General features: G+C 41.4%; 1 protein-coding gene across 1 annotated transcript in view; it reads right to left on the reverse strand.

Moving 5' to 3' along the window:
- Positions 1 to 5233: 5233 nt before the first annotated feature.
- NOTCH3 (notch receptor 3) overlaps positions 5234 to 17123 on the reverse strand; it is a 132294-nt gene continuing 120404 nt past the window's right edge. The window contains exons 27-34 of the mRNA XM_073622382.1: positions 16164 to 16324; positions 15869 to 16076; positions 15701 to 15785; positions 14124 to 14286; positions 13253 to 13551; positions 13017 to 13164; positions 12814 to 12911; positions 5234 to 11456 (exon numbers count right to left, since the gene is read on the reverse strand). Of these exons, the coding sequence (XP_073478483.1) occupies positions 10179 to 11456; positions 12814 to 12911; positions 13017 to 13164; positions 13253 to 13551; positions 14124 to 14286; positions 15701 to 15785; positions 15869 to 16076; positions 16164 to 16324 (2440 nt within the window). The 3' untranslated portion in view covers positions 5234 to 10178. The remainder of the gene's footprint in view (positions 11457 to 12813; positions 12912 to 13016; positions 13165 to 13252; positions 13552 to 14123; positions 14287 to 15700; positions 15786 to 15868; positions 16077 to 16163; positions 16325 to 17123) is intronic.

Below are 17123 nucleotides of genomic sequence, written 5' to 3' on the forward strand. Positions count from 1 at the left end.
GTAATATATCACATGCTAGCACCACTTTAGGTTTATTATAGAAATAGTACAAGCCCAATTCCAAAAAAAAAAAGTTAAGATGCTGCGTAAAATCTACATAAAAACAAACTGCAAGGATTTGCAAATCTCAAACCCATATTTTATTCACAGTAGAAAATATAAAACATATCAAATCAGTTTAATCTGAGAAAATGTAACATTTTAACCACTTCCCGACCAGCCGCGGTCATTATACTGTGGCAGGTCAGCACGATCCCGCGAGCCGTCATAGCTGTATGTTGGCTCCTTTAAGCGGGATAGCAGGCACTGCGCGCACTGCGGGGGGTGCCGATGACTGCCGGGCACAAGGCAGAACAGGGACGTGTGTGTGTGTATAAACACACAAATCCCTGTTCTGTGAGGAGAGGCAGATTGTGAGTTCCTAATAGCTAGGAACCACGATCTGTCATCTACTATAGTCAGTCCCCTACCCCAAAGTTAGAACACACACTTGGGAACACAGGTAATCCCTTGATCGCCCCCTAGTGTTAACCTCTTCCCTGCCAGTGACATTTACACAGTAATCAGTGCATTTTTATAGCACCGATCGCTGAATAATTGTCAATCGTCCCACAAATGTGTCAAAAGTGTCCGATGTGTCCGCCGCAATGTCGCAGTCCCAATAAAAATCGCAGATCGCCACCATTACTGGTATAAAAAAAAAAAAAAAGCCATAAATCTATCCCCTATGTTGTAGACGCTATAACTTTTGTGCGAACCAATCAGTATACGCTTACTGCTATTTTTATTACCAAGAATATGTAGAAGAATACATAATCGGCCTAAACTGAGGAAAAAATTTGCTTTTTTAAAAACAAAAAAAAAGAAAAATGGGGATATTTATTATAGCAAAAAGTACAAAATTGTGTTTTTATTTTTTTTCAAAATTTTTGTTTATAGCGCAAAAAATAAAAACCGCAAAGATGATCAAATACCACCAAAAGAAAGCTCTATTTGTAAGAAAAAAAAAAAAAAAAAAGGACTTTAATTTTGTTTGGGAACAACGTCGCACAACCGCGCAATTGTCAGTTAAAGCGGCGCAGTGCCGTATCGCAAAAAGTGTCCTGGTCATTGAGCAGCCAAATCTTCCGGGGTTGAAAGTGGTTACGAAAAAAATAAGGTAATTTTGAAATTGATGGCAGCAAGAAGTTTGGTAAACAAATGTTTACCATGATGTAGCATCCCCCCTCTCCTTTTAACAACACTCTGTAAACCTCTGGGGACAGATAACAGTTGCTTGAGTTTAGTTCTACAAAGTTTTATTGGATTCTCTAATTTTACAATAACAGAGCACAAGTTGTTGGGAGTTTTGGGGGAGGAATGTTGTCACATTTTTGCCTGCTATAGGATTCAATGCTCATTAGTCCTTGGTCTTCTTAGTCGTACTTTTCCTTTCAAGATGCACCAAATATTTTCAATTGGTGAAAGGTCTGGACTGCACGCAGGCCAGTTAAGCACCCAGACTTTTCTACTAGGTCATGCTGTTGTCATAGATGCAGTAGGTGGTTCAGCATTGTCCTGCTAAAATATTCAAGGCCTTCCCTGAAAAAGGCATTGCTTGGATGGGAGCATATGCTGCTCTAAAACCTGGATATATCCTTCTCCTTTGATGGTGCCATTCCAAATGTGTAAGCTGCCCATTCCATATGCATCCCCATACCATCAGAGATGCAGGCTTTTGAGTTGAGCACTAACAAGCTGGGAGGTCCCTCTTTAGCCCGGAGGACATGGCACCCCATGGTTGCCAAAAAGAATGTCAAATTTCGATTCCTTTGACCACAGAACATTTTTCACTTTGCAACAGACCATTTTAAATACGCTTTGTCCCGGAGAAGATGGCAGCATGTCTGGATCATGTTCAGATAAAGATTCTTTGCATGACATAGCTTCACCTTGCATTTTTGGATTGCATGACAAATGGTGTTCAGACAGTTATTTTTGGAAGCATCCCTGAGCCCAAGCAGTGATGTCCATCACAGAATCGTGTTTTTAATGCTGTGCTGTTTGAAGGCCAGAAGATCATGGGCATCCAATATTGCGTTTCAGCCTTGTCCACAGATATTTCCCCAGATTGGAAAGTGATTTTTTTTTAATAGTGCATCCGGAAATTATTCACATTTTGTTATGTTACATCCTTATTCCAAAATGCTTTAAATTCATTATTTTCCTCAAAATTATACTAACAATACTCCATAATGACAACGTGAAAAGAAGTTTGTTTGAAATCTTTACAAATCTATAAAAAAATAAAAATAAAAAAGTACATGTACATCAGTATTCACAGCCTTTGCCATGACACTCAAAAGTGAGCTCAGCTGTATCCTGTTTACACTGAGCATCCTTGAGATGTTTCTACAACTTGGAGTCCACCTGTGGTAAATTCAGTTGATTGGACATGATTTGGAAAGGAACACGCCTGTCTACATAAGGCCCCACAATTAACAGTGCATGTCAGAGCACAAACCAAGCCATGAAGTCCAAGGAATTGTCTATAGACCTCCGAGTCAGGATTGTATCAAGGCACAGATCTGGGGAAGGGTACAGAAAAAATTCTGGTGCATTGGAGGTTCCAATGAGCACAGTAACCTCCATCACCTGTAAATGGAAGTTTGGAACCACCTCCCCCTATCTCTGTTTGGCAGCCCGGCCAAACAGAGATAGGGGGAGAAGGGCCTTAATCAGGGAGGTGACCAAGAACCCGGTGGTCACTCTGACAGAGCTCCAGCATTTCTCTGTGAAGAGGCAGGCAAACCCTCCAGAAGAACCACCATCTCTGCAGCACTCCACCAATCAGGCCAGACGGAAGCCACAGTAAAAAGGCACATAACAGCATGCCTGCAGGTCACCAAAAGGCACCTGAAGTACTCTGACCACGAGAAAAAAAATTCTCTGGTCTGATGAAACAAAGATTGAACCTTCTTGGACTGAATGGCAAGGGTCATATCTGGAGGAAAACAGGCACCACTCATCACCTGGCCAATACCATCCCTACAGTGAAGCATGGTGGTGGTAGCATCATGCTGTGGGGATGTTTTTCAGCGGCAAGACTTGAGGCTGCAATTGGTGCCAAAGGTGCTTTAACAAAGTATTGAGCAAAGGCTGTGAATACTTATGTACATGGGATTTTCTTCATTTTTTATTTTTAATAAATTTGCAAAGATTTCAAACAAACTTCTTTTACGTCATTATGGGGTATTGTTTGTAGAATTTTGAGGAAAATAATGAATTTAATCCATTTTGGAATAAGGATGCAACATAACAAAATATGGAAAAAGTGAAGCGCTGTGAATACTTTCTGGATGCATTGTAAATGAAGAGAATGCATTAAGGTAAAAAAAAAAAAAAAAAAAGCTTCAGGCTTTAGAACGACTTTAACCTGATTAGTTGCAAAATGTTCATCCAGCTCTTGTTAGTACCACTTTGTCAGCTTTTTGCTGCCCTGTCCCAGCTGAATGCAAAAGCTCAAAAATAAAAACGAAGTGCCTCGTGCCAGAAATGGCACTTGGCTAACAGCGCTCACCCACTTACTGGTGAATGGGAGGGAAATAGTGCACAAAAGATATAACAATGTACAATAACCAGCAATAGAGGGGGCTTAGGAGCAGGTAACCCTGTAACTAGAAAAAAAAAAAAAATCAGGGGAGCAGCTGTCAGCAAGGAGGAGAGACAGCGCGACCACTCTGGTGTAGTAGGTTCCATATTATTTATTCTAAACTATTTTGTACTCAGAGTGATCCATTTTAAATGGTTTGGAATAAATCATATGGAACTTACTACACCAGAGTGGCCGTGCTGTCTTTCTCTCTCTCCCCCCAACTTTGATACTTGTTCCTGTCAATTTCCAAATTACTTTTCTTAAAATGGTACATTTTCTCAGTTTAAACATTTGATATGTTTTCCATTTTCTATTGTGAATAAAATATGGGTTTATGAGATTTGCTAATCATTACATTGTTTTTATATAGCTTTCACACAGCATTACAAGTTCTTTGGAAATGGACTTTAACTGCAGAATGGATGGTTTTAGAATTTTGTTTCCTAAGCTTAGGGAAAGTTTTTTTTTTTTTTTAATGAAACCACCCTAAAAAATAAAAACATTAGTTCCCTTCATCCTCTAAACTTGTTTGTAGCTTCTCATGCGAATAGGTAGATGGATGCCAGAAAGCTCAATTGGCCACCATTTTTATTTTTTTCCCCTCTGAGACCCTTGAAGCCATCAGTACAGGAAGCTCCCAGCTCCACTTATTATGGACATTAGACGGGAGGAGTCCAGAATTTTCCTGCTGAACATCTCATTAATTTTACCCAAAGGACAATGCAGAAGGAACACAGACTACTCCGACTGCAAGAGAAAGAAGACTTCCCAACCAAGATTCCTTTTATTGCAACATAAAAATGGGCTTCTAGCTTGAGCTAAAGCCAAATTTTAAGAGTTAAAACAAATTTCTCTGTGAGAAATTTTATTGCAGAAGACTGCAGATACAAACTATGGTGGAAATCGTCAAGCAAATTCAGGCCACTATTGGCCTCAAATCAGGCTGCCATTAGCAAACTCTATATGAGAGTTTCTCTGTATTTTTGACACGTGTGCCTTGGAATCCTGGGCACTAAACCGACAGACTTATCATTGCAACTGTAAACAGATGCACAATTAAAAAGTTGTCAGGGTCATGTCTCATGGCTTTTTTTCATGGGAGTGCAGGAAGGAATGATTAGAGTTGTAACTTTGTGGTAAATCTGTGACGCTGCTCCTGTTTAGCATTGCCTTGCTGCTACACAACATGAAAAAGAAAAATCTTTAGAATGTACATTCTAAGCATGTCTTTGCATCCAGATGAAATCTCCCATAACTCCTATAAAACATGCTGGATTACACCTTTCTGGGCAAATTAAGATAGCCAGAAGACGACCAGTCAAAGATGTCAGCTGCAGTGAGGGCTCTTGCCAACGTCACATCACAAAAAGGGGAGCAGAGCATAGTAGACTTTCATTTCACTTTTAATGGGTGACTTGGCCCACCATGATCCACAACAATTTTTGGCTGACCAGAGCCTTTAATTCCGCAATTTTTTTTTAACAAAAGAAATAAAAGCAATATAAAGCTTTTTCAATAACTACATTATTCTCTTTTTATTGAATTAGGCACTTTACATGAAGAATTCTGTACCGTTTATTTACAAAGTATAAAGCTACATGATTTTTTTTTTATCATTTTATTATTTCTTAAAAAAGACATTATGTCAAGAGTAATAAAATATACATATTGTTGATTAATAAAAAATATCTAACATTGTTCTATTTATTAAATGAAAAAAACATTGTGTATAAAAACCCTCAGAAAGAATGTTCAGTTTTAAAAAAGAATTGCATTTTTTTGGTCATGAAATATTTAAGACTGAGTGGTTTTGTGTGAACAAAATACAAAAACATCCATTGGCTACACTGTTCTAGCGACTGGACCCTATGGCCCGTTGGCAGTAACCAAGTGTCCGGCTGATACATGCAAGAGCTTGTAGTCTCACTCTGTTACTGACTGCTTGCTCATGATACTATTACTACTGACAGCTTAAAGAGAACCTGTCATGGATATCAAATGATATGCCAAAGTTTTATCCCATGCCCCTCTTCTAAGATGTTTTGTCCAAAAGTCACACATCCCATGTCCTTCACCTGTTGCATTCTCCAGCTTCTGTGACATCCAGAGCACACATGGCAGTGGAGGCAAAGCAGTCCCTCCAAAGAAAGACAATCCAACAGATTACACAAAAGAGTGCATCTGACATTACAAGAGGACAGGAGGACATACAGTGAAGGAAGCATGTCTGCCTCTCAGCTGAGAGTCAAGCAAAATGGTGTAGAACAAAGGAGCTGCATAGTGCAAGATGTTCTCAAGAGAGGGACATGCAGTATATGGGATTTCTACTCTAAGTACCATTTATCTCCTAAGAACACTACAATTGAACATCCATTTTTTGCCAGGTTCTCTTTAAGCTCCTGTAGGAAGACACCAGACTGCATAATGAGAAGAGGCCAGAAAAAAAAGAAAAGTAATAGAAACATGTAACAGACTGCAGGTGCAACAGTTATAAAAATTTGTTTTTCTAAGATACTAATAAAGTTATGTTATACAACAAGATTATATGCAGTAGCGCCTTAGTCGGTCTGTGACCAGACTATGCACACATTTTACATATTCTGAACAAGCAGTAAAAGCACCTTTAAAACAAGACCACATTCACCTCCGTAGCTATAGGCATTGTGAAGAAATGTAACTTCAATGTTCACAACAGAGGCACTTTGAATAATCATTACTTAGCAGTATAAGCAGCTAGAGGAGTCAGGAGTGGCTCGATTTAAAGCTTTTATTGCTTGTCAAAAATGTGTACTTTTTTTATGTCCATAGTCTAGACACAGGTGCACTTTAATTGAGAAGCACTGACAATGAGAGAGACTACAAGCCCTGAACAATGTCCCTTATCCAGTACATAGTCCTAACACCATAGTGCGTTACATCATACAGTGACACCTAGTGGTCACACTTTATACTGCATAATCTATATATATATAAGGGTGTAATGCTTTAACATTTTCAAACAACTTTTTGCAAGGGAACAAACTCCCCCCGGCGTCTAAATATGCAGGCAGTTATTAGGGCGTACGAAACTCTATTACATTTGTAAGGCAGTGTTATAATTACACACAAATCATGACTTCGACATGTGCATATATATATACGTATTTATACCACAGTATAAATAAGTTAGAATTTTGTATATTAAAATCCTCCATTCTTGGTTCAACAAAACAGACCATCTGTGTCATCGCAGTTGCACAAAAAAAAAAAAAAAGTTAATTTCTTCTATGTATACCCAGTACACAAAAATATATATTTAAATATATATATGGCTACAGCCTAAATTATACAGTTTAAGTATTACAAACTTGGTAACACCAATGTTTTCCACCCGCTTAGCACGGGGTATTGTAAGTTACAAACTTAAGCTTCACCTTCCATTGCAATGTTCGTTTTACCTCTTCATTTTTCTGAAAGGTTGCCAAAATTTTTTTTTTAATGTTTTCTTTACAGACCCCTTCCCCTACCAAATTTTAATTTGGTTCTTCAATGAGAAATGCTACTTACTAACATTAGCGAGAATAAACAGTTAGGCTAATGTACAGCCTTACACATACACTTTTAGCCCCTTGCGTTGGAAAAGAGATCGTCAAACATACAAATTAAAATGTTAATAATGTCAATTAAAAATAACCTTAAGGGAAACAGGTAGTGAGGTAAATTTCTACACGCCTAGCTGATCTATTGCAGAATATGCTAGCTTTCTGGATGCAATGCTAACTCTATGGTTTTAATAGATTCACAAAATACAAGATGTCTCTGCTCTAATGTAAGTTTATTTCAGCTAACAGCACAAACTGAGACTCCCACTGGAAGCCTCTCCCTACGCGTTTCAGGCTTAATTATAGGGATCAAATCTCTATAGTTAAACCCGTGATGGATGAAACCCATTAATAGTGTGGCTTCGGGCAGGAGTCTTATAGGGCGTACACACGTTCGGACATTCCGACAACAAAATCCTAGGATTTTTTCCGACGGATGTTGGCTCAAACTTGTCTTGCATACACACGGTCACACAAAGTTGTCGTAAAATCTGATCGTTCTGAACGCGGTGACGTAAAACACGTACGTCGGGACTATAAATGGGGCAGTGGCCAATAGCTTTCATCTCTTTATTTATTCTGAGCATGCGTGGCACTTTGTCCGTCGGATTTGTGTACACACGATCGGAATTTCCGACAACGGATTTTGTTGTCGGAAAATTTTATCTCCTGCTCTCCAACTTTGTGTGTCGGAAAATCCGATGGAAAATGTCCGATGGAGCCCACACACGATCGGAATTTCCGACAACACGCTCCGATCGGACATTTTCCATCGGAAAATCCGACCGTGTGTACGGGGCATTAGTGTGTGCTTTCAGCTGGATTAAACCTACATTGGGGCAGAGACATCTGGTGTGCGGTTTGTATTTTGTGTTCACATCAATGTGTAGTGGGCAGACTCCTGAAGCTTTGGCAACCGGCTGGTGCACAGCAGAAATAAGAGTGGGCAGGAAATTTTGGAGCAGTAAGAAGTACTAGGATCACTGAATGTCAATAGATTCCATTAGTTCTTGGTCACACAGGCCTCAGTTTATGGTATAGGAGCAGTATTGTAGAGTTGCAAAGAGTTTATCAAGCAGTTTTGTTGATGCCTTAAAAGCACCATTCAGCTCCAGTTTAGAGAAGTTAAACAGATCTTGATGGAACGCTTAATATAAAATTAAATAAGCTGCTAGCAGGGTTCAGAGGGCTTTGAGATTTTTTTGGAGCTTGTTGAAGCATGCTACTAGCTTATTTAAAGCACTCCCATTAGGATCTGTGTTTAACATCCTCATACTGGAACTGAAGTTTTCTTTAAAAGGCTTTCCAAAAGCTTTACAAATGCTTTGCAACAGGTTGCTGTTCACACTACTCTTGTGCAAGATGAAGCCTGAGTGAACAAAACCTTAATGATTCAAAACACCTAGGCAGATCCAATTATACTTAGCCTTTGCTCACATGTGTGGCCAGAGGGTAATAAAGCCAGGCAGTTGAGACGTGGTTTAAATGTCCCCTCGACTGCCTGTCTCAACACTAACAGTTACTCAGAGCTGTACATATTTTCTGTCCACAATGCTGTGTTCGCGATTGCTGCAAAACTTAAATAGCATGTTGCATTCGGTGGGCAGTGCCGCTATTAAATGCAACTAAATGCAGTTCTATGCAGCTGCTCTGTAACTACGCGCAATGCATGCGATTGCAGCGCAGAAGTACGACAATTGAATCAGGTGGTGAAGAGGAGACATATCACCTCTTCACTGCCTGTCAAACACCTCTGGAAAGTAATCCGAGCATGGATCACTTTTTTTTTTAGTCAGTCCCTGCCGCAGATGTGAACAAGCCATGAATTAATTCTTGCCTCAAAATCAGGGTCTCACAATGTTGCAAAGCCACAGAAAACATTGCATCTTCTCTAGTATTTTCAAAAATATCTCAGCAATGGCACCCTACACATTTCTTTTGTCATGTTTCCTTTGTACCTTAAAATTTCCAAATTTTTAAATCATAGCTAAATGGTCTAAAAAAAAAAAAAAAAAGTTTAAGTTATCCCTTGAAAACAACATCCTTGTTTTCAAGGACAGAACAGAAGAACCTACCTTAGTGTTGTGCAACTGAATGTCACGTTAAAAGGAGCAACTGAGGTACACAGAGGGACAGCAGTCCTGTTTAATCCCACCATGAAAACTGTTATCAAGGAATGACCTAAACCTGTTTCAAGACACCAATTAACTAGAACACATAAAAGGTCTACTGTGTAGACAGATATTTTAAAAAAGAGCTGCAATATGACCACATTTCTAATTAAAATGTTAAAATACTGCAAGCAACGATTTGGTTCCAATAAAACCAGGCAAAATTATTTTTTTTACGACCTTTTTCCTCTACAAAGAAACCTTTCTTGCTAAATTCCGTACCATATTCTATGTGACACAGTTCACACGGCAGTTTGTGTATAATGGTTTGAAAGCGGAATTGGGGAAAAAAAAAAAGAATAAACTCTTAACTTTATACACAAGTCCATCTAATGACATACGATTACCCCAGAATAGGAGCAGTGCAGGGCAGTGAAATTAGCTTAAAAAAAAAAAAAAAAACATAACAGGGGGACACCCTCTTTAAAATTGTAACATTTCTTTTTTGTTGCAAATAATACGATTATAGCCTGCATAAAAAAAGGACATCGAGCTGCAGTTTTTTTCCTTCAAAACTAAGAGATCGCGTTAGAAAACGTCTATACAAAAAGTTTTTAAAATTGGTCCCGTTGTAGATAAAAGTTTTTTTTTTTTTTCTTCATGGTCCCGTCATAAAACATTCTCATAAAATCACTGGAGACTTCATATTCTGCTTTGTAGTGCTCCAAACACTATACAATTTGAGGGATAAAAAAAAGAGAAAAGTAATGAAAGGTAAACGAGAGAGTCAAAGAGGGGAAAACAGAAAAAAAGGGTGAAGGCACTACAAAGTGATGGCAGGTCTTATGTCGGTCAGGCAAACACTTGCATGTTGTTGGTTTGCTCAGGTAAGTGGGATGTCTGCCCGTGGGTCCCACCCACTACCACTGGGCTAGGGGTAGTGTCAGACCACTCTGACACAGAGTGAGGAGATGGGCTGGACCACTGCTCTGGAGACTCAGGAGAGGGGGTCAGGTAGGGGTGCTCAGTGGGGATGTGAAGATAGTGTTTTGGGGTTTCCTCTTGAGAAGGTGCGAAGGTTTGCTGAGGAGCGGTCATAGCTGGTGGTGTCTGGATGCGGCCCTCGCTGGGTACACTCTGCTGTTTAAAGTAGTTTCCTTCCGAGGGGGTGACTGCTTGAGCTGACCTCTCGGCTACATGTGGCATGCTCTGCTGTCGCAAGTGAGCTGTGTTTGGAGCAACTGGACCCATCTGGCACTGTGGATCCATGGTGATCTTCACTGGACTCTGCATTGCCATCTGGTTCTGCAGCATCATAACTTGCTGGGCATGCAGCTGATGTAAGTTAGGCACTGAACCCGCAGGAGCTCCTGCCATGATGCGTGACTGATGTGAAGAGGGCACCTGGCTCTGCCATGCAAAGGGAATGTTGCTTGCGCTCAGCATGCCAATATTTAACCCATTCACCACACAGCTTGGTGCACGCTGCAGTGGCACTCTGCCTTGAAGGGCCATCAAGGCATTCCCTTGGGCTTCCCCAATCTCATTTAGACGAGCCAAAGACACAGCAAAAGGCCCCTCCATAAGGCCGTTCACAAGAGGGGTGGAGGGCACAGACAGGGAGCCAAGGTGATATGTGCCAGGGGCAGCCATTGCTGGGGAGCCAGGATTGGCACTGTAAGCACGCGGTGAATCAAGGGAGTCAACAGGTGAGAGTGTCACCGAGCTCTCCAGCAGACCGCTGCTGCCAGATGGGCAGTCAAGAGACAGCTTCTTGTTTCTGTTTTTCGCTTCCTTAGCTTCTCCACGACTCAGGCTTGCTCCGCCTGCTTTGTTGCTTGCCCGGCGGTTTTTCTTGCCTTGAGGTGTCTGCTTCATATTGCCCATGAAACCATTAGGAGGACAGAGTAGTGGTGACATGGTGTGCCCTCCCATTGTCCCTTGGGAACCCCTGACCGCATTATGTTCTTCTAGGAGCTGAACAATGTCGTGGTGTAGCCTCTCTTGAGCTATGTCTCGGGGAAGGCGGTCCATATGATCAGTAATCTCACGATTTGCATAGTGATCGAGCAGAACCTTTGCTGCTTCATAACTTCCTTCTCGGGCAGCTAGGAACAATGGGGTTTCCTCCTGAAGGGTAGAACAGCAATATAGGTAAGTACATACACATAGGTACTATTCCAAAACAATTCTCAATTTACAACAGTGCAAAGATTAAATTTCACAATCTACTATAGTTAGGCTACAGAAAGTGACTTGTGTCCATCAATGGACATACACACGACGGTAAGGCCTTGTTCACACAGGCTTCAGTTTTCATAAAGCATTTGCAGATTTTTTGCAAGCTTTGTTGAAGCTTTTAAAAGTACCCCTCAGCTCTAGTGTGGGAATGTTAACCATAGATCTTAACAGGAGGCAGCTTGTCACTTTAAGCAACCTGATGGCAGGCTTTCAGCACTTTAAATGATGATTGCCTGGTCATGCATCACTGTACCCAAACAAAATTTGTAGTTTTTTTTTTTTTTTTTAGATGGATAAAGCTTTCGTTTGGTGGCATTTAACCAATAGGTTTATTTCTTTATCGCTAAAAAACAAAAAAGACCAAAAAAAAAAAAAAAAAAAGTTTCTGTAAGAAAATTTCTTAAGTAATTTTTCTCCTTCACCGGCCACTGATAGGCTGCAATGATGGGCACTGATAGCACTGAAATGCATCACTGCTGGGCACTGTTTGGGTTACACCTATAATCAGTGCAGATCTTCCCTGTGAGGAAAAGCCGCTGATCGGCTCTCCTTTCCTCATATGCTGTCAAGGCGAGGAAAGGAATGCTGATAACCGGCATTTCCTTGCTTACACGCGATCAGCTGTGATTGGACACAGCTGATCACATGGGTAAAGAGCCTCGTCATCGGCTCTTTACCAAGATCTGTGATGCGCCGTGTCCCGGGGGGGGGGGGAGCGTGGGTGTGCAAGCGTGGCGAGGGTGGGACGTCGTCATACGACGGTGTCCCAGAATGAAAGAGCTGCCACCAGCAGTTTGACACAACGGTGGGCGGGAGGTGGTTAAAGCTTCTCAAATACTTTGCTCCTCCCCCGCCTCAGTATTCCAGTTTATACAGTTTTTTTTCCCCATAAAATATATATTATTTTTAATGTGAGAATGCAGTTAGCAATAAAGTGGCCACCATTTAGCGAAAAAGAAAATGGAAGACAGACAACAAAGTTTGTGCAGTGACGGTTCTTGGGATATAGATTAATAAACAGTTGAATAGAAAGCAGTCAGTCCAACAAGTAGCAAGTGAAGGAGGCTTCAATCATTAGATGAGGTGTAATTCAGTTTAAACAGAAGATGAAGCTTCAGTTTGGGGGCGAGGGGGTGTCACTGATTAAGAGTCTGAATTGATCCAATTCATACGGTTTAACTTGTATTGAAAAAGTGGATACGACAAACAGCACACGTCATCCCTGTACATTCACCAATACACGCACCTTGCTGTCCTGCATGTCTTTGTTGGCTCCATTCTTCAGCAAAGCCAGGGCGGCTTCAATGTTATTCACAGCCGCTGCCCAATGCAGAGCCGACTTGCCTGGAGAGGAGGAACAGAAGAATAGATTCAAACCTTAGGAAAACCTGGAAAAGCAGGACGCTCTTAATAACTTAAGATAATGGGGACTATCAGCTCTATACTAACCAAGTTCATCCACAGCATTGACATCAGCATGGCAGGCAATAAGCTCCTCCACCATCCCCTCCACTGCCAGTCGGGCAGCCAAAATCAGTGCAGTAGAGCCATCACCCATTCGAGCATCCAGGTCTGTGGAGCGGTTCCTGATGAGGATCTGTTGGTAGAATTGTTATTAGAGAATGATGCCATACATACTACTTACAGCTGTCAAAGAAAAATCCCACATCCTGGAAGCAACTTACCTGAAAAACGCCTTGTGCATCAGCAGCCACAGCAGCATGTAACGGGGTACGTCCTGTATTATCCTGAGCATTGGGATCAGCTCCCGCATCCAGAAGTCTCTTGGCTGCGTCTGCTCTGGCATATCTCGCTGCAAGATGTAGAGCCGTCTCACCAGTTCGATCTGTCTGTGCCCCAAGAGATGCCCCTTGGCAGATAAGATCAGAAATGGCTGATGCTTCCCCTTCTTCCTCATCTTCCTGAGACTCTGGCTCCAGCCCCCCTCCCAGGAAGGATGCCAACATCAGTGGGGTGAATCCATCTACAAATGGAATCAGAGGAGAGAGAGATCAGATTTCCATCGCATTCCAGTACAAAATGAGTAAGAGTGAAATGAATAAGCGTGGCAAGAAAATAGAAAGAAGCCCACGTGGTGCCCAAAACAGTCCAACAATTCTGGATAAAAAAAATTCCATTTTGGACAGTGGCCAGTAAAACCTGGACCCTAAACCAAATTGGAAATAAAGTTTTAGAGTTCTGAAAGGATTTATTTATTTTTAAACTTCTTTAGGGGCATATTTGCTGCACATGCATGTTGTCTGCATATTTTCACAGGCCATCAAGAAAATGGAGTACACGGGATTTCTGCACACTTTTTTGTATTGCTGGCATAAGTGATTGATAACAGCGGTATGTACATAACTTAGACCCTCCGTCCCCAGTAACTCCTAAATACCAAGCCCCGGAGACATCAAAAGCGTCTTATATGTCCAGTTTTGTATAGTTTTCACTTAACCAGATGTAGCATCATTTTAATTGCTGTGCCACTAAAAATACAATTCTGTATGCCTAATGTGAACCCTGCTCTGTACGGAAAGCAGTGTTGCTGCTCACCTGGGCCTCTCACGTTAACATCCATGCCATCTGTCTCATAGTCACCCTGTGGGGGAGTCAGCGCCGTAGCTGGTGGAAGTCTGATGTCTGCAGCAGCTAAGTGGTGCTGCGTCCAAGGCCGTGGATCCACCGGATCTTGGCGACAGGGGGAAAGCTCCTCAGTCTATAAGAAATGGAAGTGAGACTGCTGAAGTCAAATATTTTCCAAAAAAAAAATTCTGTCAATTATTAAAATACACAAAACAAAGGTCGACATGCTCTTATGAACCGATTTGCAGTCTAAATTCTGGAATTCACTTTTTTTTCCCCATCACATATGAAGAAGTTTGCAAGGCACCTGATCGCCTTTACATGTGGCATCTGAAATTAGCACGCCGCTCTTTGTAAGTAAAGCAGCCTGACTAAGTCACAAATGTTGCACAGTGCACTACATTCAAGGCACACTGTGTGTTTTTAATGCAGAGTGCACTGCACATGTGCAGTGATGTCATCGATTGGAGGGACTTGCGACAGCACAAATTTAGGAGGTATTCATAGTACTTACAGGTAAGATTTATTATAAGCTTACCTGTAAGTACAAGTGTTAAGTTAGAATTTACTATTGCTTTACCCCCTGCACTTCATTTCTGGCACTGCCCACTGTAGCCAAGAAATCATGGGTAAGCGAACATTTCAGCTGCATGGGGTTAAAAATGAACGTGCACCGTTTAGGAGATATTTACTTGCAGAGCCGCCGGTGACGTCTCCGGCACATGTGCTCTGAAGGAACGGCAAGCCCGTGCTGTTCCTTCAGAGTCCTGCGTCGTAAACCGTGCGGCTCGTCCAATCAAAGGAGCAGAGCCCACCAACCCGGAAGGAAGACCGGGTGAAGATGGAAGCCGTGACAGCATTGCCACTGGTGGGCTTAATTTCAAGGTAAGTTTCACATAATGCGCTAGAATGCAATGCATACTAGCACATAAATTTGCAGGTAAAAAAAAAAAACAATTCACTTTAAATGGAACTCATATGTCAATAATGAGGCCACTCTTAGGCAAGCCAGAAAGGATTTATTTTTTCTTTCCTTGGAAAGAAAAATATGACACATTTAGTGTTGATGAGGCAGTGCTATTGTGTTCTGACAACAGGGAACTTACCAAGCCGGCAGAACACAATGATTACTGCTGGTGGCTACAGCCGCCAGCAGTAATTGCATGTAAAAATCTGACAGGCTGGTGGCAGCCAAGTCAATCAATGGATTTATTTGGGTACAAATGGCCTGCCCATAGATGAATTAAAACTCATATGATGCCTGATGAACTGGCAGAGATTTGATGAATCTTTGGCCGCCTTTAGCCTACCATATAGAATACCCTTTCATCCATGACTGCACCTTGATACTCTGGATATGAAAACCAGCAGACATGTATACAGATGGTTCCCACCCAATGTATACAAGCCTCACAATTGGAAAAATTGCTACAAGCCAGTGAAGCGAAAAAGAGGTGGAGAGCGATGCCACAATTTAGCATGCAGCTTCCAACAGGTATTTTTATGGCAGCTGTATCCGTTTACAATATCACTCCCCTAGCACTTACTTTTAGTCTTTTAGTCTCAGGACAGTCTGCCTCAGTCCAGTCTTCAGAAGGATCTTCCATGAGAAGTTCTGGTTTAGCGATATTCCTTAAAACAGAAATCACAGGGTAAGCAAAGTTAAAAGAAAAAAGACCAATACGCAACACAGGAGGCACCAGTGCTTTTCTTACTTAAGTCCAAGAGCATCCTGCCCCACAGGCTCACGTCTGTCTCTATCCTTTTTCAATATAAAACCTTCTGGGAACCATAATGTGCTGTGTGCTCGCTTCCTGCGAGATACCAGGACACCCAGCACTATCACAATCAAGATCAACAGCCCAACTACGCCCACTAGTGGAAGAAGATGTAGTGACTTGGATGGTATTTCAATTTTATCACCTGGGAAGAGACATAAAATGATGAAGTCTTCCATTTCCTATCTCTGCTTCGTCACATTATTTTAATAATGACAAACAATTGACTTACTGCGCACAGATTTAATTGGATAAGGAAAATGTAGCCTGTCCACGGCACTCAGTGCAGCCAGGTAATCAGCAGCATTTTTCGCATCTGGGAAGCACTCAGATGGGTCTTTGTCGACATGTTTTTTACACAGCCGATTGTCGATTTCCAACGACACCTCAGACCTGTCAAATGAAACAGAAGTCAGAACATTGGGGGTCCATTTCATAAAGCCATACCATGCTCGCCTGCCTTGTAACACATTTCCAGTATAGGAAATGCTGAGACTTTCTGGGGCTGCTGCACAAGTCACAATCCTGGATTTATATTTTTGGCATTCTTTTTTAAAATGGATTACCCTCCAATTATACATCTATAGCCACAGTTTAAAATCTCGTTCTGTTGGGACTGTTAAAGTGGAAGTCCATGCTAAAACTAAAATCCCTGCATCTATATAGACACCCACCATCTAACACTAACCTATCTAGCCCTGTAAAGAAAAAAATCAGTATACATACCTTTTCTCAAGCCGATCTGACCCGATCTCCAGCGGCGGAAGCTCAGCAGAGGACACAGCCGACAACGGCTGTGAAATGAATGGGAAGTTACGTCACCCATAAACTTACTATGGGGCTTCCGTTGTCGGCCATGTCCTCTGCACCCACCTCCACAGCGAAGCCATGGCTGACAGCTCAGTATGGGATCGGGTTTGATCAGTTTAAAAAAAAAAAAAAAAAAAAAAGGTATGTATACTGATTTTTTCTTTACAGGGCTAGATAGGTTAGTTACATCGTGGGTGTCTATAGATGCAGGGATTTTAGCTTTAGCATGGACTTTCACTTTAAGGATCAGCTCCTATCAAAACTATCAATTACTTTACTTAATTTTATGATGTAACATTCCAAAGTGAAAACGAAAATGTTAAATTGTCCATTACAATTTTTTTTTTTTTTTTTTTAATTGCAAGAGTAAGCATGTGCATAA

Source organism: Aquarana catesbeiana, linkage group LG03 (assembly GCF_042186555.1).
Source record: "Aquarana catesbeiana isolate 2022-GZ linkage group LG03, ASM4218655v1, whole genome shotgun sequence".
Taxonomy (NCBI): Eukaryota; Metazoa; Chordata; class Amphibia; order Anura; family Ranidae; genus Aquarana; species Aquarana catesbeiana.